At 53.5% G+C, this 21,585-nt stretch overlaps 1 protein-coding gene across 5 annotated transcripts in view; it reads right to left on the bottom strand.

Moving 5' to 3' along the window:
* Positions 1-21,585, bottom strand: part of PBX1 (PBX homeobox 1) — a 210,540-nt gene that overhangs the window by 68,447 nt on the left and 120,508 nt on the right. The window contains exon 1 of one of the 5 annotated variants that reach the window (XM_080648717.1): positions 16,995-17,094. The exons of the other annotated variants lie outside the window; for them this stretch is intronic. Coding sequence (XP_080504843.1) covers positions 16,995-17,007 — 13 coding nt within the window. The 5' untranslated portion in view covers positions 17,008-17,094. Of the gene's footprint in view, positions 1-16,994; positions 17,095-21,585 lie in introns of those variants that run through there. 5 annotated transcript variants of the gene reach the window in all.

Here is a 21,585-nt window from a genome sequence, read left to right as displayed (position 1 = left end):
CCAGCCTGGGGAACTGATGCCCCAGAAACGGTGTAAAACCAGGAAGCGGAAGAGAGCCCGCCCAGCACCATCGCACCCTCGCGGGAACATCAGGGGGCCTGGGCCCCGCGGGGCAGCGCTGTCCACGCTCAGGGCCACGCTTTAGCTTTCTAAAAGAAGAACGTCCTGCCACGAGAGGGCAACACAGACCAAGGAACCCGGCAGTCAGGTGCCCGCCTTCGCAGACACCGCCGCCACACTGGTCCGGAGGCTTTAAGAATAGGGACTAAAAGTTGCCGTTTAACTTGCGGTCATTATTTTCAAAACTGAGTTCTATCACCTAAAATCTCCACCCCCCCGTGTGCACGCCCCTAAAATCATACATAATTGGAAGCAAGAGCCTCGCAGACAGCAGTGTGCGCTTTCTGACTCTCCCGGACTTCCGGCTGGAAGAGCGCGAGGCATGTTCCCAGCGGGGAGGGCGGGGCCGGCAGGTCGCAGGCCCACGCTGTTCTGGCCCCGAAAAGGCTGCAAAACACACACTCACTCACCTGTGCTGTTAGGAAATCAATTTCATCACCAGACCCTCCCACCATGTTCTGTTGAACCTCTGATGCCAATACACACACGTGTACACATGTGTACACACACACACACACACACACACACACATTTCCTCCCCAGGAGAGTTTATTGAATTGAAACTAGTCCCAAGGATCTGACAGACTTTTCTGGGTGCGGAAGACACTTATGTAAACGTGAGTGGGTGCACGGAGAGTCTCACCTCACTCACCCCAAGGACAGCTCCCCTCCCTGTGCCCGCCCAGATCAGAATCTCCGCTTCTGTTCTTCACGCCCACTTCACGGCCGCCACCCACCTCCTTCCAGGGCCACGCCTGGATCCAAAGCCCTCAGGATGATGAGATAAACACGCCGCTGACAACCGTGGGGCATCAGGCCCCACAACTCATTAGATTCCACCACTGCCAGGAGTTGGTGAGGTTTTGAATTTATATTTTAATTAATGTTTATAGAGCTTAATTCACAATTCCCCTCTCCTCTTCCACACTCAGCGCGCCCCTCGGCCGCGAGGCTCAGACGCTCTGCGATGGTATCGGGCTCACGGTGTTCGGCAGGGGCACCTGTGCCCTGGAGGCCACTGTCCTTAGAAACCACGGGGCGTGGCATCAGAGGAAGAAAATCACAGGCAGAGGTAGGTCTTAGAAGAGCTGATTATCTACCGGAAAGTCCAGAAAAAAGATCTGAAGGGAGTATGTGGACACATGAACTTGCTCATCTGGGGGAGCCATTTCAAATGCTTCTCTGGTCCTAAAGACGCCCCAAGCCCATGAGTCCCCAAGGCACAGACAGCCAGGACGGAGGAAGTGATTCTCAGGTGTCTGGGGCTTGCGAGCCTCTTCCACTCCTCGTTCTGGGACCCCAAGGAGCTTCTGCCTCTGTTGACTCACTACTCACTGTCAGAAATCCGAAACTAAGAAAGGGTTTATGCCTATTAATTCCCTCTACAACTAGCCCGTTACACATGAATGTAAACAGCATGTTTTTGTGAAGTACTAGAGGCCCAATGCACGAACTTGGTGCAAGGGCCTTGGCCCCGCCCCCACTTGCTGTGGCTTTGTCGAAAGGAAGGACATCCAGTCTAATTAGCATATTTATTGTTATAGATACTATTTTGATACAAAAAATGAGTAGGTTTGTTTTACTTTTTGCAAATCTTTTCAATGTCTGACAACAGGGTTAGATGGCAACGCCACAGCTCACAGCCTAGAAAACCACTCTGCTCGCAGGAAAGACGGCCACGAGAAAGAAAACAGCGCCCACATTACCATCGACACAGCTCCGTGGTCCCGGGCAGGGCTGGGGACCCCCACCACCCTCTGAGAGCCGTCACTCAGTGATCTCCCTGCTTCACGGACATCGCGCCACAGCCTGGAGTAGGGGGACCCCTCTTTGGCCCCCAGCCCTGGCAGTGCCTGGGCACCACTGGCAACTGGCACCGTGAAGACTGATCGGAACACAGGCTGCCATTCCCAAGCTGACGCTCCCTCTCACTGAACTTTCTTACCTCGCATACAAGAAACAGTGTGGTTTAAAGTGAAACGCCGTCCAGGGGAAGACAAAAAAGAACAATGAACCTTCCCCACGCCTCTGCATCGACTCTGAGACATGCTGGGTGGTGTGGCCGAGGACCTGTCGGCAAGCGCCTACATTTCCAGCTGGCCCAGATTTCAACTGTGCATATGATTTCTTTTGTGGGATTTTTTTTTTTTTAATGCTCTTGTTTGAGGATGTATTTTAGTTGCTAAGAAACAAGTTACTTATTGCAGATGCAGTAAGAGTAAAGATAAAGCAACTGTCAAAATAGCATGTTATTTTGACAGTAGCCATATCATAAGCATAATTGATACAGCTTATCTGTACATTTTTACCCTCACTAATGGGGTCTAAATACTGTATTCTCAGATATTTCACACGTACACAAAGACACACACACATGCATTTTCGTAAGAAAGGCCAACACACACTTAGCAATGAGCATCCAGGGACCACACACACACACACACCCCACCCAGCCCCAATATGAAAGCTCCTTTTAAACGAAACTCCAATATACTGGCTTTAGTGACCTGTTTATCTCTTCCATAAAAATACTTCACTTGAAGTATTTTTATGGAAGAGATTAAGTACCTTTTCTAAAAAGATAATATGTGGTTTCTTCTATACAGAAATGTTTTTTATTTCAGTCCTAACTTTTTAAATAAAGCAAAAATGGCTTGGGCATGTCTGTATTCATTCAAACTAACATTCTCAGATACTGATTCTTGATCTCTCAGATGGTGGTAACCACCACCAGACAGGGGAGACCTTCCACCGACCTGTTTGGTCCATGGTTCTCCTAATCTGGGCACTGGTGCTTTGATCAATGACACTCAAATCCTCCCAATCTTCCTGCCCTCCCACCCATCCATCCATCCACCTCGCCACCCACCAACCCATCTACCTATCCATCTACCCATCCACCCACCTACCCACCAACCCATCCATCCACCATCCACCATCCATCCATCCATCCATCCATCCATCCATCCATCTACCAACCCATCCACCCATCCACCCACACACCCACCTATCCATATATCCACCCATCCACCCACCAATCCACCCACTTACCCATCTATCCACCCACTTACCCATCTATCCACCCATCCACCCACCTACCCATCTCCAGACCCATCCAATCATCCCCTAGCTACTGTTCTTCTATGAAGTGTTGGGATAATCAAAGGGTCAAAGCCTTGCTAATCACAATAAGTTCATGTGAAGAATAAAATCTACCAAAAACATCCAGCAGCTCAAAGCACCGACCTGACTATATACCTCGTTCTACTTTTGCTCCACTGACAAGCAGTGTTTGGTAGAATTTGAAGAAGGAAAAACCACAAATAGATCATTATCTCCTGTGCCTGCCCAGGACTGACAACAGTAATAAATGCTACTCACCCTACTTTATCCTCTTTCTTGGGTAATGACCCTTAAACCTCTATCTAAGGAACAGACTATTAAGCAGTTGTTAAAAATAATTTTTTGAAAGTGATAGAGCAACATGAAAACCTATACTGTTTTAAGTTGTGAGTTTGATAAGCAAGATACTTGTGTATGTTCTAAGTTTAGCTATCTAATCTATCTATTTGTCTATCATGGCCATTGTATCTCCATCCCTATCTCTATACCTATACCTATACCTATACCTATACCTATACCTATACCTATACCTATACCTATACCTATACCTATACCTATCTTTCTGTCTCAATCTCTACCTACCCACCTTCCTACCAGTCTGCAAATGAATAAAAATAGGAGGGGGTACTAAAAAATGTGGGATAGATTATCAGTATTTCTCCCTTTGTTTTCTACACTTTCTGTGCTGCTTTAATATTGCCTTGACACGCATGAAGAGAACGAAGGGCATCTTAAAAGGTCCTAGTTGTGCTCAATTTCTCTGTTTGGTGGCTTAGGTCTCCCCATTCCCACTCCATCCACAGGGTGCGGTGTGGCTTTCATGACCCCGTTGGAGACTGCTGCCCCGGCTGACCCGCTCCTCATCCAGAGTGAAGGGCAGTGTCATGGACGTTGGCACCTGTGACCACAGTCCCCATTCTCTCAGTCAGGAGCGCCCCCTCCAGTGCCGCTGAACGGCAGGGTGCAGATATCTCCGCAGCGAGCTCTGAACGCGCGGGAGAAATCCCAGGAAGCCGGGGCTCCTGCGGAATGCGTGAGTCCCAGGGAGGACCTGCTGTTCCTGGAGTGTGACTGCACCTCAGGTGATCGGGAGCACCAGGGGCCGCTCCTCTAGTGACTGCTGGGCTGACCTTAGGCAACGAGCCAGGAGTCAGAACTGACGAGGAGCCTGCTACGCCCATCCGAACAGTCAGAGGGAGAGTCCTTATTTCCACTTAGTTATCTCTTGGCCCGTCCTCGGATGCACATGAGTGCTTCTCGCAGCCAGCAGGAGACAGCAGCAGGAGTCCGTGGAACCCCGCGGATGACTCTCCCTGCAGTCCCGGGAGACACACAGGTGCACACACAGAGGCATACTCGCACTCATGTACACATGTGCACACACATGCACAGAGAACACATTCATGCACACAGACACATGTATATACTAAATCTACACATAGACACACAGGGGCACAATGCACACATATACTGACACATGTCTGTACATATACACATACATGCAGATACACATGTACACACACATGCACACACCCTTTGTGTTGCACAATAACTATTTATGATGTGTTATGATCTCTCTGTATCTTGTATGTTGAATAAAGAATTTGGATTTGATGCTCTTAGCTTCAAACACTTTGCATTTCAAACCCTATTCATCCGTTGGTATTATTAACAGTTAATAATAACATCATTTTCCCTGTCTGAGGAGAACAGGACTCAGGCAGGTGGCGTTAGTGACTGGGTCACACAGGGACGTATGACGGCACGCAGGGGGTCCACTAGGCTTCTCTGAAGATCCCTGGAAGGTCTGACCCGGACGGGCTCCCACTCGGCTGACACAGTGAGACATGTCACAGCGGGAACAAACCGCCCGGGGCCGGTCCACTCTGCTTGTCACCAGTCACTACCGAATCGATATTGCTACTGTTACTGCTTCCTTCTTGGTGCTGTACATTTAAATGATGCAGCTTAACCGGATGGTCCAAAATCACATTACAAATGCTCTGCTGTGAGTTTAAAAGGCATGTGTCTCATCTGTAGTTCTGAGCGCCTCCGACATGCTCATTCCATAGCACTCGGCGCAGAAATGGTGTTATTAGCCCAATATCATGAGGGCAGGACGTGGGTAAAGACACACTGCTGTTCCTGAGATGAAAGGGCATTTGCAGAGGGCTCAGTCCTCAAAAGCACGCTGACCCCCCGCTGGGGCGACAGAGCGGGGCAGCATCCGAGACGGGATCCAGCCACCGTTTCCACTGTCGCTCCGCCTACGGCCCGCGCACTCCTGCCGTTCACTGTGAAGCTTCAGCTTCCTGCTGTGATATTTCTCCTTGGAGAGGCAATGCGGCCGAGGGGAAGAAATATGGATTTCAATATCAGCTCTGCCACTCGCGGACATGTGACCTTGAGCAACTTCCTTGACCTCTTGGAGTCCATTTCCCGATTTAAAGTGAGAATGCAAGTAGTAACTGCAGGTTGGGTGTGGAGGATGAAACCCGGCCGTGTAAGTCGGGATATTCCCTGGACTCGAGCCCAGCAGGTGACAGGCACTCAGCGCGGTGCAGGCCCTGCGCTCTCCGCCCGCACCCGACTTCTGGAATAGCGGACTTGCCCAAATACCTCAGCTCAGATCTGGGACCCCTGCAGCATTTCTGCTTATGCTGCCGAGTAAAGCCTCCTGAGGTTACCTATGTATCGCCTACCTCCTGGGCAACAGCTAACGAAGAGCAGAGGCCACGCCTGCAACCTCTGGCCAGCAGACCTGGCAGCACAAGGGCCAGAGATGCCATCGCTGGGCCCGTGACGGCCGTGCACACGAGAGGCTGCTCAGCAGCGGCTCGCGCACTGGACAGACACGAGATGTTGTGGTTGGACGTGCTCCAGCAGCAAGCACAGGGAATCTCGATGCAGACAGAGAGGTGAGGACCTTCGTGCACACAACCTGGGACCCCTCCCCGGTGGTATTCTGACTCTGAGGTGAGGTGAAGGGAAGGGATCAAGATGGACGAGTGTGTCGTGGTCCCAGCAGACACCCAGATGCCCAGTCTCCAGCCAATGTCCACTCTACCTTCCCTCCTTAGGAACGGAATCCTGTCCATTCAGAGAGCATGCCTGGGCGGGGGGAGTGGGGGTCGCATCTCAGCGCCTGACACCAGGAGAAGATGCACGCATACGGAGGGATGCACGGATGGACGGCGGGCAGATGGACGACATGCAGTTTCACAAAGGCTCCGTGAAGGGAAGTACCAGGATGAGACGTATGCCCTTCACCGTTTCCTCCTCTCCTTCCTGCTGGAGCAGCGATGCGATGCCTGCAGACCCAGCAGGGACATGGGACAGGAGGGGCATCGAGGCTGGAAGTTAGATGCAGGCCTCGGAGGCCCTGGTCGCCGGGGTGCTCCTGTCAGGGGTGTAGTTTGACACCACACACTGAGTGCTGCCAGCGACAGGTTCGTCCTAGGCGATCCAGGGTTCGTTTGTCTGACAGAACCCCGGATTGCTGTGGATCCATTTGGAGAACGCATGTGCAGGCGAGGCAGTCTCAGAGACAGCACCTAATGAAGTCGGAGGGCCCAGCACCTGTGTTTTTGCCAAAGTGCAGCTGGACCTACATCATCCCCAACAGGAGCCGGGGGAGAAAAGGAGCTCAGTACCAACCAGCACAGTGGATGGCAAGGCTAGGAGTGGGGGTCCAAGGGTCCTAGGATGCCTGAGAGAGAGAGAGAGAGAGGAAAGAGGGGAGAGAGAGAGGAGGGAGAGGAGAGGAGAAAGAGAGGTGGGGGAGAGAGAGGAGGGAGAGAGAGAGGAGGGAGAGAGAGAAAGAGAGAGAGAGGAGAGAGGAGGAAGAGGAGGGAGAGGAGAGGAGAAAGAGAGGGGGGGGGGAGAGAGGAGAGAGGGGAGAGAAAAAGAGAGAGAGACAGAGAAGAGAGAGAGAGAAAAGGAGCCATTCAGCACTTGAGGGTCAACCAGGATCTGACCTCAGTGAGGAGGGAATGAACGAATGCGATCACTAGAACCCTTACCAATTCTGTTACCGTGGCGATAGGTATTACCATCACGGCCATCCAATCATGTCCACCGACTGCACGTTCGTGTGGAGGGGCTATCACAGCTAAAGTGCGGCCGGCACCGTGAGGCGAGCGTGGTGGCTGTCTCTGTCCGTCCTGCTCTTGCCCGGAACCTTCTCCTCTGGCTGACACTGCTGTTTGCAGGGACGCACCCCGCAGCGGCACAGTCACCTGATGGGAGTCGGGGCCGGGGCCACTCTTGTCTAGGAACCAGGACGCCAGGCGTGTGGTCGGCTCTGCTGCGAAGCTGTTTGTTCCTATGGCACATCCATCACTGTCGGGGCTCCGGGCACCTTGGGAAGCCTGCCCCAGCGTTCCCCGCAGCCAGCGGGCCTGCCGCCTCCCGTTGTATGGATCGCCACATGGACACCCCCCTTGGTCCAGGGGGTCTCCATGGGCTCTGCTCTGGGGCCAGGGCAGCCCTCTGATTCCATGTTGTAAGTCAGAGGTCAAACAAGTTGTTAAAAACAAACTGTTTCTATAGCGGTTTCCTGAAACAGACGCATGAGATGGAGGCAGACACTGGCCGCCATGCACCACTCTCCCACTCACTCATTCACTTGGTGTAAAGGAGCCCACTGCTGCCTGGGCACCAGGGTGGGGTGCTCAGTGTCCAATGCATGCGGGTCCCCAGACCCTACAAGCGCCTGCCTTGAAGGCGCTGAAGACTCTTCCCTGGGCTCAGAGCCAACACCGCTCCTGCCGCTCGCTTCGCCTGCAGCTGCCCAGCAGGAGGACACCCGCCCCAGGCCTGGCCCAGCGGGAGGACACCCGCCCCAGGCCTGGCCCAGCGGGAGGACACCCGCCCCAGGCCCGCAAGACCCTCTCAGAGGGTGTGTCTCATTGGCTCTCGGAGAAAATGACCACTCTGGCTCTCCTTTCTGCTCACAAGTTTGTTTTTCTCCAGGCAGGATACTGTTTCAGCTAGAGGCTAACGGATGTTCTATTTAAAAGAATTAAACCACTGGCTGTTGGCTCTGGGTTTACAAGTCCCTCTTGCAATTTCTTTGTTAACGGAGGTAATTTTCACCTCCTACTTTATTGTAGCTTTGGTGGTTTATAAGTCAAGTGCACATGTGCACACACACAAGCACACACATGCACGGACACCCACACACCTATACGATACATGCATGAACACACACGAATACACATAGACACAGATGCGTGCACACGCGCACACACACACACGTGCTGACTCCAGCCTCACCCCGCTGCCTTCATCCAGAGATCACAGCGACGCCGATGGCCAGGGGTGTGCTGAGACCCCCATTGCAGAGCAGTGCAGCGCAAAGGGAAGAAAAGGGAGCCTGGCTTCCATCCACCCGCACAGCCAGCGGGGACGCCGGCCACGCCTGCAGTTACCGCCTGTGCAGCTACTACTTTCAAAGCACAGGAGCCAGAGATGGGCGGCCCATGGGCATCCTTCCTCTCTCCGGGTCTGAAACACAGTTACTTCCAGGACCCTTCCGGCTGCTTGGTAACAGCAGCCGCAGTTTATAACGTGAGACACCCCCAGCAGGCTTCAGCACAGCAGGGCTGCGTCTGGGCCCAGGAATCTGGGTCACTAAGATTGGTTCCGGAGGTCCTGCTGGCCCAGCAGGCGCAGCACTATCTCCCCGTGGCCCATGGGGGCTGGCCATGAGCGCCAAGAGCCACAAAGTCCACTTGGCCACCTTCTCTGCTTATTCTCAGAAGCTGTGCCGCTCAGTCTAAACCTCAGGGAGGACGGGCAAGCCACTGATCCTGCCCAGCAAAGGAGAAGGGGAGAAGCAGCCGCTGCTCATGCAAATAGGGGCGCGTGAGATTTGCACGTGTATATCTGCTTTGGCTGCCATAGCTAACAATGCTCCGGTCTGACGGTGTCCAATCTTTATCCTGCACCTAGCCACAGCACGTGTATCAATCCCACAGGCAGGCCTCCTTGCCTCTCCTTCTTCCCACAGAAGTCTGAAACCTGCACCACAAAGCACTATTATTATGTGCTGAGGAGAGTTGGTTACGTGTCTGTATCTACATTAACTGAGTTCCATGAAAGCAGTGATGTCGCATGCATGCCTGGCACGTACACACACACACTCAATATTTCATGAATTCATTCACGAATCCATCTTTGTATCCCAAACACCTCCCACAGGCGCCTGCACACACGGGGCGCTCAGCACACACACTAACCCCATGTTACCAAGCAGGGTGGGTCCCGGGTTCATCTCCCACCCAGGAGCCCTCCCCGACAAGGTCGCCTATTGGAGGCACAGCTGGCTCCTTGGGGGGTGAAGTTCATGGCCACTAGGCTGTGAGTTTCCTGAAAACAGAATGGAGTCTGTTCACATTTTTCATCCTTCCCATCGATGATTTAAAACAAATTCTCCTCATCACATGATTCAGCACATAGAAAGCACATGGCAGGAAGGAATGGCCCGAGATATTCCGTTGCCATGGTCACAGATCACAGTAAAGAAAACTGTGAACCACAGAAACAGGGTCGCGACTAAGATGCTCACGCTTGTGCCAACTGGCCACAGCATTTCGTCACCACCACGCTGTCCACCGTGTCCCCGTCCCATTCTTCCCTCACCCCTCTGGGTCCTGGCCCCACCCGTACAGCGGACACTCTGCTCTCCAGGTGCAAAATCCTCAGAACAGCACGGAGCATGCCTGCTCTGAGCCTCGGAGGCGACTGGCTGCAGGTCTTTCACAAGGAGGCAGAGATTTCTGTAGTTTTTTATTTTTTAATTAAATATTTTTATTGATTTCAGAGAGGAAGGGAAAGGGAGAGAGAGAAACCTCAATGATGAGAAAGAATCATTGATCAGCTGCCTCCTGCACACCCTGCACTGGGGATTGAGCTGCAACCCAGGCATGTGCCCTGACCAGGAATCTAACCATGACCTCCTGAATCATAGGTCAAACGCTCAACCACTAAGCCATGCCGGCGGACTATTTTTTATTTTTGTTTTTTCTTTTTCTTTGCTATCAGTCTTTAGTATTTGTCTCTCCAAAAACATGGTCCTTAGAATTAAAATATAAAATGTTAACCAAGTATTTCAATATAATCTAATTTCATCTCTGAGATCTTAGATAAAAGAATGCTAATGTGTGAGGACACACATGCCACACACACAAACACGTATACACAGAGACACTCATGTACACACATGCACACAGACATGCACATAAATGTATGCATACACACAGGCATGCATACACACTCAGACACATACACACAGAGACATGCACACAGAGAAACATACATAGATACATGCACACACAGACACATGAAAACATTCAGACATGTGCAGACATGCATGCACACACAGAGACACACAAACACATATGCACAGATACAGGCAGACACACATGTATGCAGACACATGCACACAGAGACTCACACAAATGCATGCAAAGACATACATGTACATATGCACACAGAGACACACTCGCACACAGGGACACTCACAGGCACAGATACATGCACATGCACACAGACATGCACACACAGACACACACGCGCACACACAGACATGCACAGCCCCTTCATAAATGCTGTAGCAGGAACTGCGTCTAATCCCGGAAAAAGAGATGCCGCTGTGCTGCTTAAATGAAAAGAAGGAAAAAGGCAAGAGGGGGAAGTATAATCATCTAAACTTTAAAGACAGCAATTTAAGCAAATTGCCATCTCTGCTTTTAGAAAGGAACAGGGAAGAAAAGGCTCATTTCTTCCGAAGTAAAATTGAGAAGGTCAGTGGCTGTGACAATCCTCTCAATAACCCTAACAAAGACTGCGGGGCGGGGCGGGGCGGGGCGGGGCGGGGAGCTGCTCAGTAGCAGATCTTCACTGAGTCTCGGAATAAATGTGTTCCCACATGCGGGGGAGTGAGCCCAGCTTTGTGCAGATTGGCCTGCGAGGCAACATGCCAGCAGCCGAGGTGACGAATAAAACCATCAACCGAATACTTTTGAGCTTTGCTGCACAGGCATTTACTCAGAGGCAGGGGGTGGCTATGAAGCCCATGAAAGGCACATGAGCAGGCGAGGTGGTTTCCTAACACACACGGAGATGGAGCACACGTGTCAGAGACGGAGCACGCGTGTGAGCGTCCAGGACGGATTCCTCCAGGGGACACTACCTGTGCTTTCAGACATTCTATCTTAGACGACAGAGTGGTAGGGTGTTTCCTGAACTATAGCTTCTGGGGACCATGTTCACCATGTGAGTATTTATTGGGTGCCGTCGGTATGCGCGACAGTAGTACATTGCATGGTGACCATCAAGAGGACGTGCACCCACATGGGTGTCACTAAACAGACCAACATCACACCCACTTGGAACAATTGCACGCTTACAAGAACACGCCCCCTCTGGAGGGCACCACCGTCTAATCTGCATAAATAATAGTGGGGAGAATGAGAACTTGGGGAGTTCAGGGTGGAATTATTTAGGGGGAGTTTACCAGAGAGCTGGAGAAACTGAGTCTAACACATCAGGTAGAGAACCGTGTTCTCTCTCCTTAGGCGCCTGCACAGTTCCGCTCAGCAACTAACCGCAAGGCCTGCAGTTCAGGCAGGGTGTGTTCAGCCGTAAACAAGGAGGAACCTGACCCACCAGTCCGCACTGGGTGTGAAGACAGCTTTGTAAAGCAGAAGGCACCTGTATCAACTGGCCATGCCTATTTCCGTCACTGTAGGCAATATCTGATCTTTTCTTTGTGGAAAGGATGGTTTGATCTCACTCAAGAAGAACTGGAGGTATAACCACCTTGTAAAACAATTTAATGTGTGGGTTTTTTTTTTAACGAATTAAATATATAATTACCCCAGGTCTTGGGAATATATGTCCTAGATGTTCACATAACAGAAGTGAAAATATGTCACACGAAGATTTAGACTCAAATGTCCACCTACTCATTATTCATAAGACCGTCAAGCTGGAAATAAGCCGTGTCCCCCAGAGGGTGATCATAAACGAAACCGTGGCGTGGCCCACAATGGAGTCCTACTTGGCAACGAAAAGAAACAATCCCAGAGCCAAGTACCGAGGCAGATGATGTTAAATGTTGTTCTGGGCCTTAGGAGTGAGAAGCCTGCCGCCGAAGACAGTGCTCCCTGCCGCCGAAGACAGTGCTCCCTGCCGCGAAGACAGTGCTCCCTGCCGCAGAGACAGTGCTCCCTGCCGCCGAAGGTAGTGCTCCCTGCCGCCGAAGGCAGTGCTCCCTGCCGCCGAAGGCAGTGCTCCCTGCCGCCGAAGACAGTGCTCCCTGCCGCCGAAGGCAGTGCTCCCTGCCGCAGAAGACAGTGCTCCCTGTCACTTCACCCACAGGGATTCTGGGAGAGCGAACTGATCTGCAATGGCAGCAGGCAGAACGGTCCCCAGGACAGCAACGTGCTGGGTGTGGCTGCGAGGGGTGCTGGGAACTTCTGGGGTGATAGAAATGTCTTGATCAGGATGGTGGTTTGGGGAGACACATGTATTTGTCACAGCTCATGGAACTAAATGCAAAAGTAGGTGTGTTTATTTATATAAATTATACCTTGCGTGCTTTAAAAATAACTAAAAAAGAAACAAGAGATCTCAGTAACAACTCTGGTTTCTTTCCCTAACCTCATCCCAATTTACTTCTTGACGGGCGGACGCAGTCCACCTCTCAGCACCACTAATGCCGCAGGTGACGGTGCCCAGGAGCTGCTCCCAGGTGCTGGGCAGGCACAGCGGGCGGTCCCAGGGTGGAGGGGCCCAGGCGGCAGCCGTCGGGCACCTGGGGCACCTGGGGGAGCCACCTGGACACCCCTCTCCTCCCATCTCCCTGAGGCTGTGAAGCACCACCGCCCCTTTCAGCTCACAACCCGAAACCCACAGGGGGGGCTTATGAACCGGAACCCAGGCCACCGCTGAGACCCGGTGCGCTGCTGCGTGCTCCGCTCGCTTCCGCCACGGTGAGCTCCGGGGCAGTCACGCGGGCGAGCAGGACCCTGAGGACCTGGATGCAGTGTTCTTCCTCATCGGCTCCTCCGGCTCCCCTCCCTCGCGGTGTTCAGGCGCAGTCTTTTTTCTTTTCTCTTTCTTCCCATCCTGCTTTGGCTATGTGTTTTCTGTCTGCCTCCTCCATCTGCCCATCGTCTCAGCCTCATATTTGGTTGACAATCTTTTTCTGACTTGAGCGCATTTCCTGGCTTGTGCCTTTGTTAAAATCTATGTATTTTCTGGAGGACAATGCGTCTGTCATTGTTCCTCATGTGGCTTTTCCCCTTTTCTTTCCCCGGGAGCAGGGGATGGATTTTCCTCAAAGACGGGAGATGAAAGGGGAGTCAGGCTGAGACGGCAGAGCGTGCAATGAGAGAGGAAGGTGTCAATTAAAAGAATGAACCCTGCCGCATCGCCCGCCTGACAGGTGGGGCGAGTGGAGCTGACAGCCGTCGCACTCGCTGGCCCTGCTGGAACCCCGTGCCTGTGGTCCCCTGAGCTCAAAGCCGTGGCTCTGGGACCGGCGGCCACACTCCCACACTTGACTTGGTGTCCCGCTGCCCTGCAGCCATTCTAATACTGGTAATTATGATGATCTGAGGCTTAGCAGGGCCAGGGCGGCCTGAGGCTGACTAATGAAGAGTTGGGGTGGGAGGGCAGCAGGAAGGGGTTGCATAGACGCTTCCAGACCTTAGCCCAGCGCCACCAGGGCGGCCGTACGCCCCAGCCCAACGTTTGTCCCGAAACGCGCTTCTGCTGGGGAAGGAGGGTACCTCCACCACAGAGAGGCCACCTAACTCGGTGCAGCTGCTCTCCTGGCGGGGCTCGGACCAGCCCTCTGCCCTGCCGGCCCCTCCCACCGCCTCACCAGAGATACTCCTCAGAGGTGAGGCCAGAATCCAATTAGGACTGATCTGCATCTTCCCTGACTCCAATGACTCCTCTGCTGCAGGTGGGAAGGAGGCCCGGAATGCCGAGAACCTGTCCTCACCGCAGAGGTCACGGCATGTGGTCCTGGCGCAGATGGAATGGCCTTAGGGGGGCCTTGATGGGTCTCTCCAGTGACCGGCGTCACCCCACCTTACTCTGCCCTTATTAAAGCCATCCGTTCTGAAGGCTAAATGAACGTTTCATCTCCAAGTCTGGAAACAACAGCAGGCGGCAGGGACGGGCCAAACAATGCCGGCTCCACGCTGCTCGGCCCTCCCTTCCTCACGCCCACGTCCTCTGCAGCTCAGCCCCCACAGCCCACTGAGGCCCAGCACATCCAGGGTTCTGCCGAAGCACGCATGCAGCACGCGTGTAGCATAGACATCTACCACACTCACACCAATTCCTGAGGTGCAACAATATGCACATTCTCCATATTAAAACATCAATCATTTATTCTCACTGTATCCAGGTCATGCATGTCTATGCGTGTTTATTTTTGTCCTCTCTATGCATGTGGTAAGTTCTTATGCTGCCTAATGTCAAATGGAAGCTTATATCGAAACACTTAAAGTTACAAAACGATACGTATTATTTTAAGTGATGGTGGTGTTGCAAACACAGAATCCATGTATGTTGTTGTAACAGATGAGCTCAAGCTATGGTGTACATGTAGCTTATGCAACATAGTGTAAATGATTGCACGACACATACAAACACATTGAGCGTCTGCATCATGCTGTAACAAGATGCGTATTGCTGATCTCATAGCGTTGATGGATGTAGAAGCATGTGGAATGGCCTAGGTCTCCTGTTCACCCCAAATCTGCAGCACTTGCCTCGCAGCCTGGAAACAATGTCGTGATGTCACCTGCTCACTCCCCCTCCTGCAGGGAGTCCTGGAGTAGCTGGCTTCACTCGCAGGAAGGTGGTCCATGGAGACTCTCTTCTGGGTCATGGCACCCACATCCCAAGGCCATCTTCCCCTCCCTTGCCTGGACGGCTCTCTGGGCACTTAAGCAAATACCACCCTCGAGGGGAAAATGTTCCCGTGTCAAACTGTACGTGTCACTCCTGGAAACGGTCTAGTGTCCCTTTATCACACCATTTCATCACCGCAGATCATTCACTTGACACCACCCTGTCCTCTGGGTCTAGCACTGCGCGTGGCATACGACAGGCATGCCTGTGTGCAGGAGGCCTGGCGTGTCTGCATTGTACGTAAAGTCCACACCCAGAGACCACACGCATCTGAATGTCCGTGAAAATCCGTCTGCACAACGCTGAGAAGAGCAGGAGCACTCCATGAAGCCACGCGTGAGAGCGGCAACACGCAGTACGCAACACACGGAAGGCCAAAGCCCTTTGCGCAGTAACCAGAGAAAACTTAGGAGAGTATTTCTGTGGACACAGCCACAAAAGATATTTAAAAATTTTGGTTTAATTGTATGCCATTCCCTTTAAGTAATTGCTAAGTTTAGTATAAGATTTAAAGACATTTAATGAAAGTTAAAATCTCACTTATAATTGGCTCAACTATTAAACAGTTTAATACTTTTATTTTTTAATGTATTGAAAAGTTTAATTGGATAGAGTAAAATGTTAATTTGTTTCTTTAGCACCAAATTATGTTCCCTTTACACGGCAGCAGCATCCTCGCCCAGCGACAGCGAGCGACCTGAGCGCAGGAGGCCGGAGGCTGTCCTTACAACAGGTGCTGCGCCAGTGGGGACACGCCCAGCGCCCCGGGCGCTGCTGCACCGCCATGCAGCCTTTGGAATGTCACAGTCAAGAAAGACCCTCTCTGGGCCCCACTTTGAAACAATCTAGTCCTAGGGTTTTCTTAAAAGATGAGCGGGATCCTGGTGGCCCTCAGACACACGACCCAGGGCCTGGGGCCAGAGCCGCGCCCATGTGCTCGGCAGCCTGGGGAAGAGGGCGACGACGCGGGCATCACAGCTCCCTGAGACTGACAGGTCACCCAACAAGCGAGTAGAATGAGCTCCATCCGCCCGTCAGGGGTCAGGGCTGTGCAACACCGGCCCCGGGGGCCTGATGGAGAAAGGGAAGCTGGAGGGGGGGGTGGGCCAGAGCCCCCAGCGCAGGTCCCAGCAGGAGCGGAGGAGCTCAGGGAGGAAGGTCAACACAACGAAGAAACAAGTCCCATGAGACGAGGACAGGGAGTCCTCACTGCGTCAGCGGCTGTGGCCTGGGTGACACGCCCTGGGCGTCTTGGACAAGTTGAGGGACAAGGGGAGGACCAGGAGCGTGCACAGCAGGAGAGGGCTGGCACCAGGCAGGGCTGTGGACTGACGGAGATGCGAGGTCCATGGCTGCAGGGGCCACACCGGGGAGAGCGCGGCGGCGGGGAGAGCGCGGCGGCGGAGAGACAGCGGCCAGACTCTCAGGGCATCTCGCTGAGAAAGCAGGCAAGGACGTTGGGAGGGACACAGGCGGAGCCATGAGGGGACTCAGAGGGACCTCAATATCCAGGGGAAGGCAGGTCACTGCGGCGGGGCTGCCAGGACGTGCGGCTCCATGCTCCACTTTTTAAGTCAGGAGGGGAACCTGGCTTCGCTCTAACAAGCGAAAGTATGAACTGGCCGGGCCGAGGGCCAGGGGCAGGGGCCCTACCCCTCGGATCTGTGGGATTCAGAATATGCAGTGCTTAGCCAGCCCTTGCCTGTTCCTGACTCCAAGGACAAGACCGCGTTGTCAGGGAAGGTGGTACCTGGATGGAGCGGCAGGCCTGCCCTGGCCTCCGCCTCCTGCTTTATCTCTGCTCCAATTACCTGTGATGGACATCTCCACGCTCAGCGCCAAGATGGGATGCTGGCCTCTCACTAGCTCACAACACCAACCGTGTAATCACAGAAAAAGCAGCGCCGTGCCGGGCTCCCGCAGGCCTGGCAGGCTGTGCAGGCCCTGTCCCCGGCACGGTCCCTGTCCTGCCCGTGGACGCCCTGTGAGGGCCCGAGCGCTGACCCCTCCTGCGCCTTCAGCCCTCCCATCCCGCGGGCGATGCTGGAGGTCGCGGGGTTTGTGAAGGTCTGTGGCCGCTGGGCCTGCCACACGCAGACCGCAGGGCTCACGCAGGCCACCGAGCCGCTCACTTCTGTGGCAGACTTCATAAGGCTCCGCTCTTTGACTGGCGTTGAGTTTATGTGAAAGTAATTAACAGTAATTAATCCTTAATTACAGTAATTAGCCAAGTCGCAGTAAATTAAACCACATCTGGAGCAGATGAGGGCTTCCGAACGGGAGGCACGGAGAGGCGACAATCAGAGACACTGAATCCACCGACAGCCCTGATTAAGCCTACCTGTTGGCCTCATCTGCATGTGGCTTTTATTTGCCTTCCCGTAACCCTTTCCACGCGGCCACGGAGAGCCCGGTGCATAGCCATGGCTTTTGTTTGCCTTCCCGTAGCCCTTCCCACGTGGCCACGGAGCGCCTGGTGCGCAGCCACACCGCCATTGCAGCGCAGGTCGCCCGGCTCTATTTATATGCCCCCTCCCTCCTCACCAACAAAATATAAATAATATAAATAGCAGAGCCTCATCAAGTGACAGGCTGAAATCAGAGAAGCCGAGCGGGGTGTTTTTTGGCTGATGAAAAGGAAAGATGATAGGAGCCATTACCATGTCTGAGGGGGAGGCAGAGGGTGGAAAAGGCAGACACTTGACAGCACAGGTCAGGGGGGGCCAAGTCCCTGTGGAGCCTCCGGGAGCATGGCCCCCGGGTCACAGACTCAGGCACGCGCGTGCACACACTCACGTGCACATGCACGTGCATGCACATGCACACACACATGTGCATGCACACACGCGCACGCGCACACACATGCACATGCACGCACGCACACAGAATAAATGCATTGGCAGAATAACATGAGTCCGACACCTTTCTGACCTCACCTAGGTGAGTGCTACCCACCCCAGCATCACGTTTCTGCTCATTGAAACAAGGGCAAACACTCAAAATCCTTCACAGGAGAGAAAATATGGCAAAATGTGCAATAAATGGTTCTCCTGGCTGCTTCGTCCACAGCAGGGCCAGAGCCAGCACTGGTGGAGTTTCCTGGCCTGCACCTCCGCGGCAGCTCTGGCTCACACACACCATGCGGAGCAGCAGGCCTGGGTGGCGAATCTGGAGCTGAAATGCCAGGCCGGTCGGATCCATATTGAGCTGCGGAGGCTAAAGCAAGGGGAGGCATACAGGCCTTTGATTCAGCAAAATACTTGGGGGACAGAAGAAGGCTTGGGGAGAAGGTGAGAGCACAGAATCGTCTCCCCCATTATGACACCTAACTCGCCCTAAGACTGAGGCTGAGATGGTGACACCATTTCATCATCACCATACGTGGAGCCACCTAGCCCACACTTCCCACTCGATGCAGCCAGCGCTGCGGAGGTCAGGATCCACGCGCCCGGCACTGGGGACACAGCTGGCCTCGCCAGGTCACAGCCACGGAGGGCACCAGCTTTTGGTAACTGATCTGGCTGGGGGATGGTCTGTGCCATTCCACCTGCACCGCTTTCCTCACAACGCCATCAGCACCGACGGGCAGCCAGGGCCATGTCCTGAGCAGCAGTGCCACAGACGCCATGCTCTTGCCGGCTGGCCAGCTCCTCCAGCAGCCATGCTGCCTCCAGCACCCTCACTTTTACGGAGGCCTGTAGATGTCCCAAAGGCCTCCCTAGTATCCCAGGAAAACCAGCAGCTCTGCAGCTCACCAGATGTAGGAGATGAGGCCAGGGGAGAAGCTAAGCAGTTTCTAAATGTGCTCAGTGGGGTACACTAATGCACCTACATCATCAACTTACTGGGAGGATTAAATGAGGTCATGATGCTGAGGCACCGGAAATATTCAGTTTGTTAATTATTATTATTACTAGAGGCCAATGCACGAAGATTCGTGCAAGAATGGGCCTTCCTCCCCATGGCTGCCGCCTTTCCGCCTTTGCTCTGGCCCGGAGCCACCTTTCCATCTTCCCACACTGCCCAGAGGCCACTCAGTGCCTATGTATGCAAATTAACCTATCTTTCTTGGGTTAATTTGCATACTCACTCCTGATTGGCTGGTGGGCGTCGTGGCTGCTGGAGGAGCCGGGCAGCCAGCAAGAGCATGGTCAATTTGCATCTTTCTCTTTATTAGTGTAGATTATTATTTTTATTATCTGTCCTTTGCTTATGCACGTAACTGACAAACAGCACATGTGCTGGTTAAAGCATGGGCTGGAGAGCCAGAGTGCCCGCCTACATTAACTAAATACGCCACTTATGAGCTGTGTGACCTTGGGTAAATTAGTTAACCTCTCTGGGCCTCATGTTCCTTCACTGCAAAAGAGGGGTAATACTTGTACCTATTTTATCTGCTTCTTTGAAATAAATTGCCTAAAAAATGCTGAGTGTAGTGCCAGGCATATGTAAGTGCTATATAAATGCTGCCTACTATATATTAAAAACAATATGTATGATATATAAAGGTATATTACATTATTCTTTTGGCAATACCTTTGAAATCTTTATATCCATGTAAAAAGCATTTGTATTACCGTTCAAGTCCCTAGAAAGCAAGCCCAACCTACCTACCTTCAGAGATGGATTCTTAATGAATTCCTTTTGATGATAAAGATGAGGAAAAAGAGGGGAAAATGAAGGCGAACGTAGAAGCATGTGCATAGATGGCAGAAGAAACTTCAGTAGGTCAAACCTCACCACTTCACCACAAGCCGATGCTATCAATAGGACATCATTTAGGGAACATTCACTTTTTATCCACGAAGGCTGTGCGATGATGGGAAGGAGGCTGTCCAAGATTTATCCGAGATCTATTCCTCCTTGCTGCCAGCCCGCAGACACATGCTTTATTCCCGCTGTCTTACCTCTGCGGTCAGCTCCCAACCTCTGCCGCCCTTACCCAGGTGCCTAGGAAACGCACGGAGAGAAGCAGCCATTGGTAGTCACGCAGGAACAGTGACTACAAAGGAGCCGAGGCGCCTCCCACCGGCGACGCCACAGTTATCTGTGGTTTCCTGGAGGTTTGCGCGCTGACCCACGCGGCGTGTTGGTGGGATTTCTCCCGGTGGCTTTTGTACTTCTCAGCCGTGCAGAGCCGGCTCCACGCGGGACAGAGGCCTTTCACCCTGACGTGCGCGGCTGCGGGAGGGAGACATCGGGAGGAGACACAGTGCCCCTGAGGGTGCAGCTCAGCGCCTCCGGTTGGTGGTGAGAAGTGAAAATGCAGAGGCCTGAGCAACACTCATGCATTTGGGGGAAAGAGACAGGTCTTCCCATCGAGTGGGGCGTGTTCAGTGACACGCACACCCACGTCCTCCTCGTTCCTCTGACCTCACCGCTCAGGCCGCCTCGGACTCCAGGGAGGGCATTGTCCGAAGAACGGGCGGTGCTGCCTGGAGACATGCTCTCATGACAGTCAATGGTTTCTGAAAATTGCCAATTACAGCTCTGCCTTTGGCTTCTTTGTGGAAAACAAGTGAATGATTGGTTTGCAGAAGGAATAGACCCGCATTCACGCAGGCCGTCTCCCTCCTGGGCTCACCCATCTGAACCAGAGCCGCGCCGCTCCTCACCAGAAGGGCCAGCACGAGGGATGCCACTCTGTCCTGCACCCGCAGCAGAGGAGGGAGGCCCAGCGCTGAGAGCCCCGCCCACAGGAACACCGCGGGGTCCGGCGGTGCAGGGGCAGGCACCCCTCAGCCCAGGGGCAGACCAGTTGGCAAACGCCCCTCCAGGCTGGGGGAGGAGTGCCCACTGCTCACTCGGAAGCTGCGGCAAAGACCCCACAGAGGAAAAGCCCGGCCCGGGCGCCTGCACCCCGGGCTGGCAGCGACACGGGCAGCGCTCACAGCGCGTGGCCCAAGGACGGCGGCTGCGCATCACCTCTGGGGCGGGGAGGAGACTGCTCACTCCTGTTCCAGATCAACTCGATTCCCCTAACCACTGCGGGGGTGGGCAGCTTCTCAGCCAGCTGGACACCTCAGCAGTGAAACCAGCGCCTTTGTGGGAGCGGACGGGCGGCGGCCACCTCCCTGGAGAAAGACCAGCCGTGCAGAGCCGCCCGCGAAGGGCATTTGCCTATTTGTTTCTGGAACTCTGAAGCTCTGACAAAGGTGCTGACCACATGCCGTGAGGGAAGTGGACTCCTTGAGTCATAATCAAGTGTGGCTCCGCCCACACGCGAGGGGGCGTCCCCAGGCAGGATCCCCCATCTCCCAGGATCTTGCCACCCGGACCCCCACAATTGCCGCCGTTTCCCACAATCAGGACAGGCAGTCAGGGCGCAGCTTAAACAAGGACATAAGCTCAGCAAGCAACTGCTGGGCGTCGCACACGCTCCTTATGCGCAGCCCGGGCGTG

Source organism: Plecotus auritus (assembly GCF_963455305.1).
Source record: "Plecotus auritus genome assembly, chromosome: 12".
In the NCBI taxonomy this organism is placed as follows: Eukaryota; Metazoa; Chordata; class Mammalia; order Chiroptera; family Vespertilionidae; genus Plecotus; species Plecotus auritus.
The sequence above is the reverse complement of the archived record's forward strand: the minus strand, read 5'-3'. Positions and strand labels throughout refer to the sequence as shown.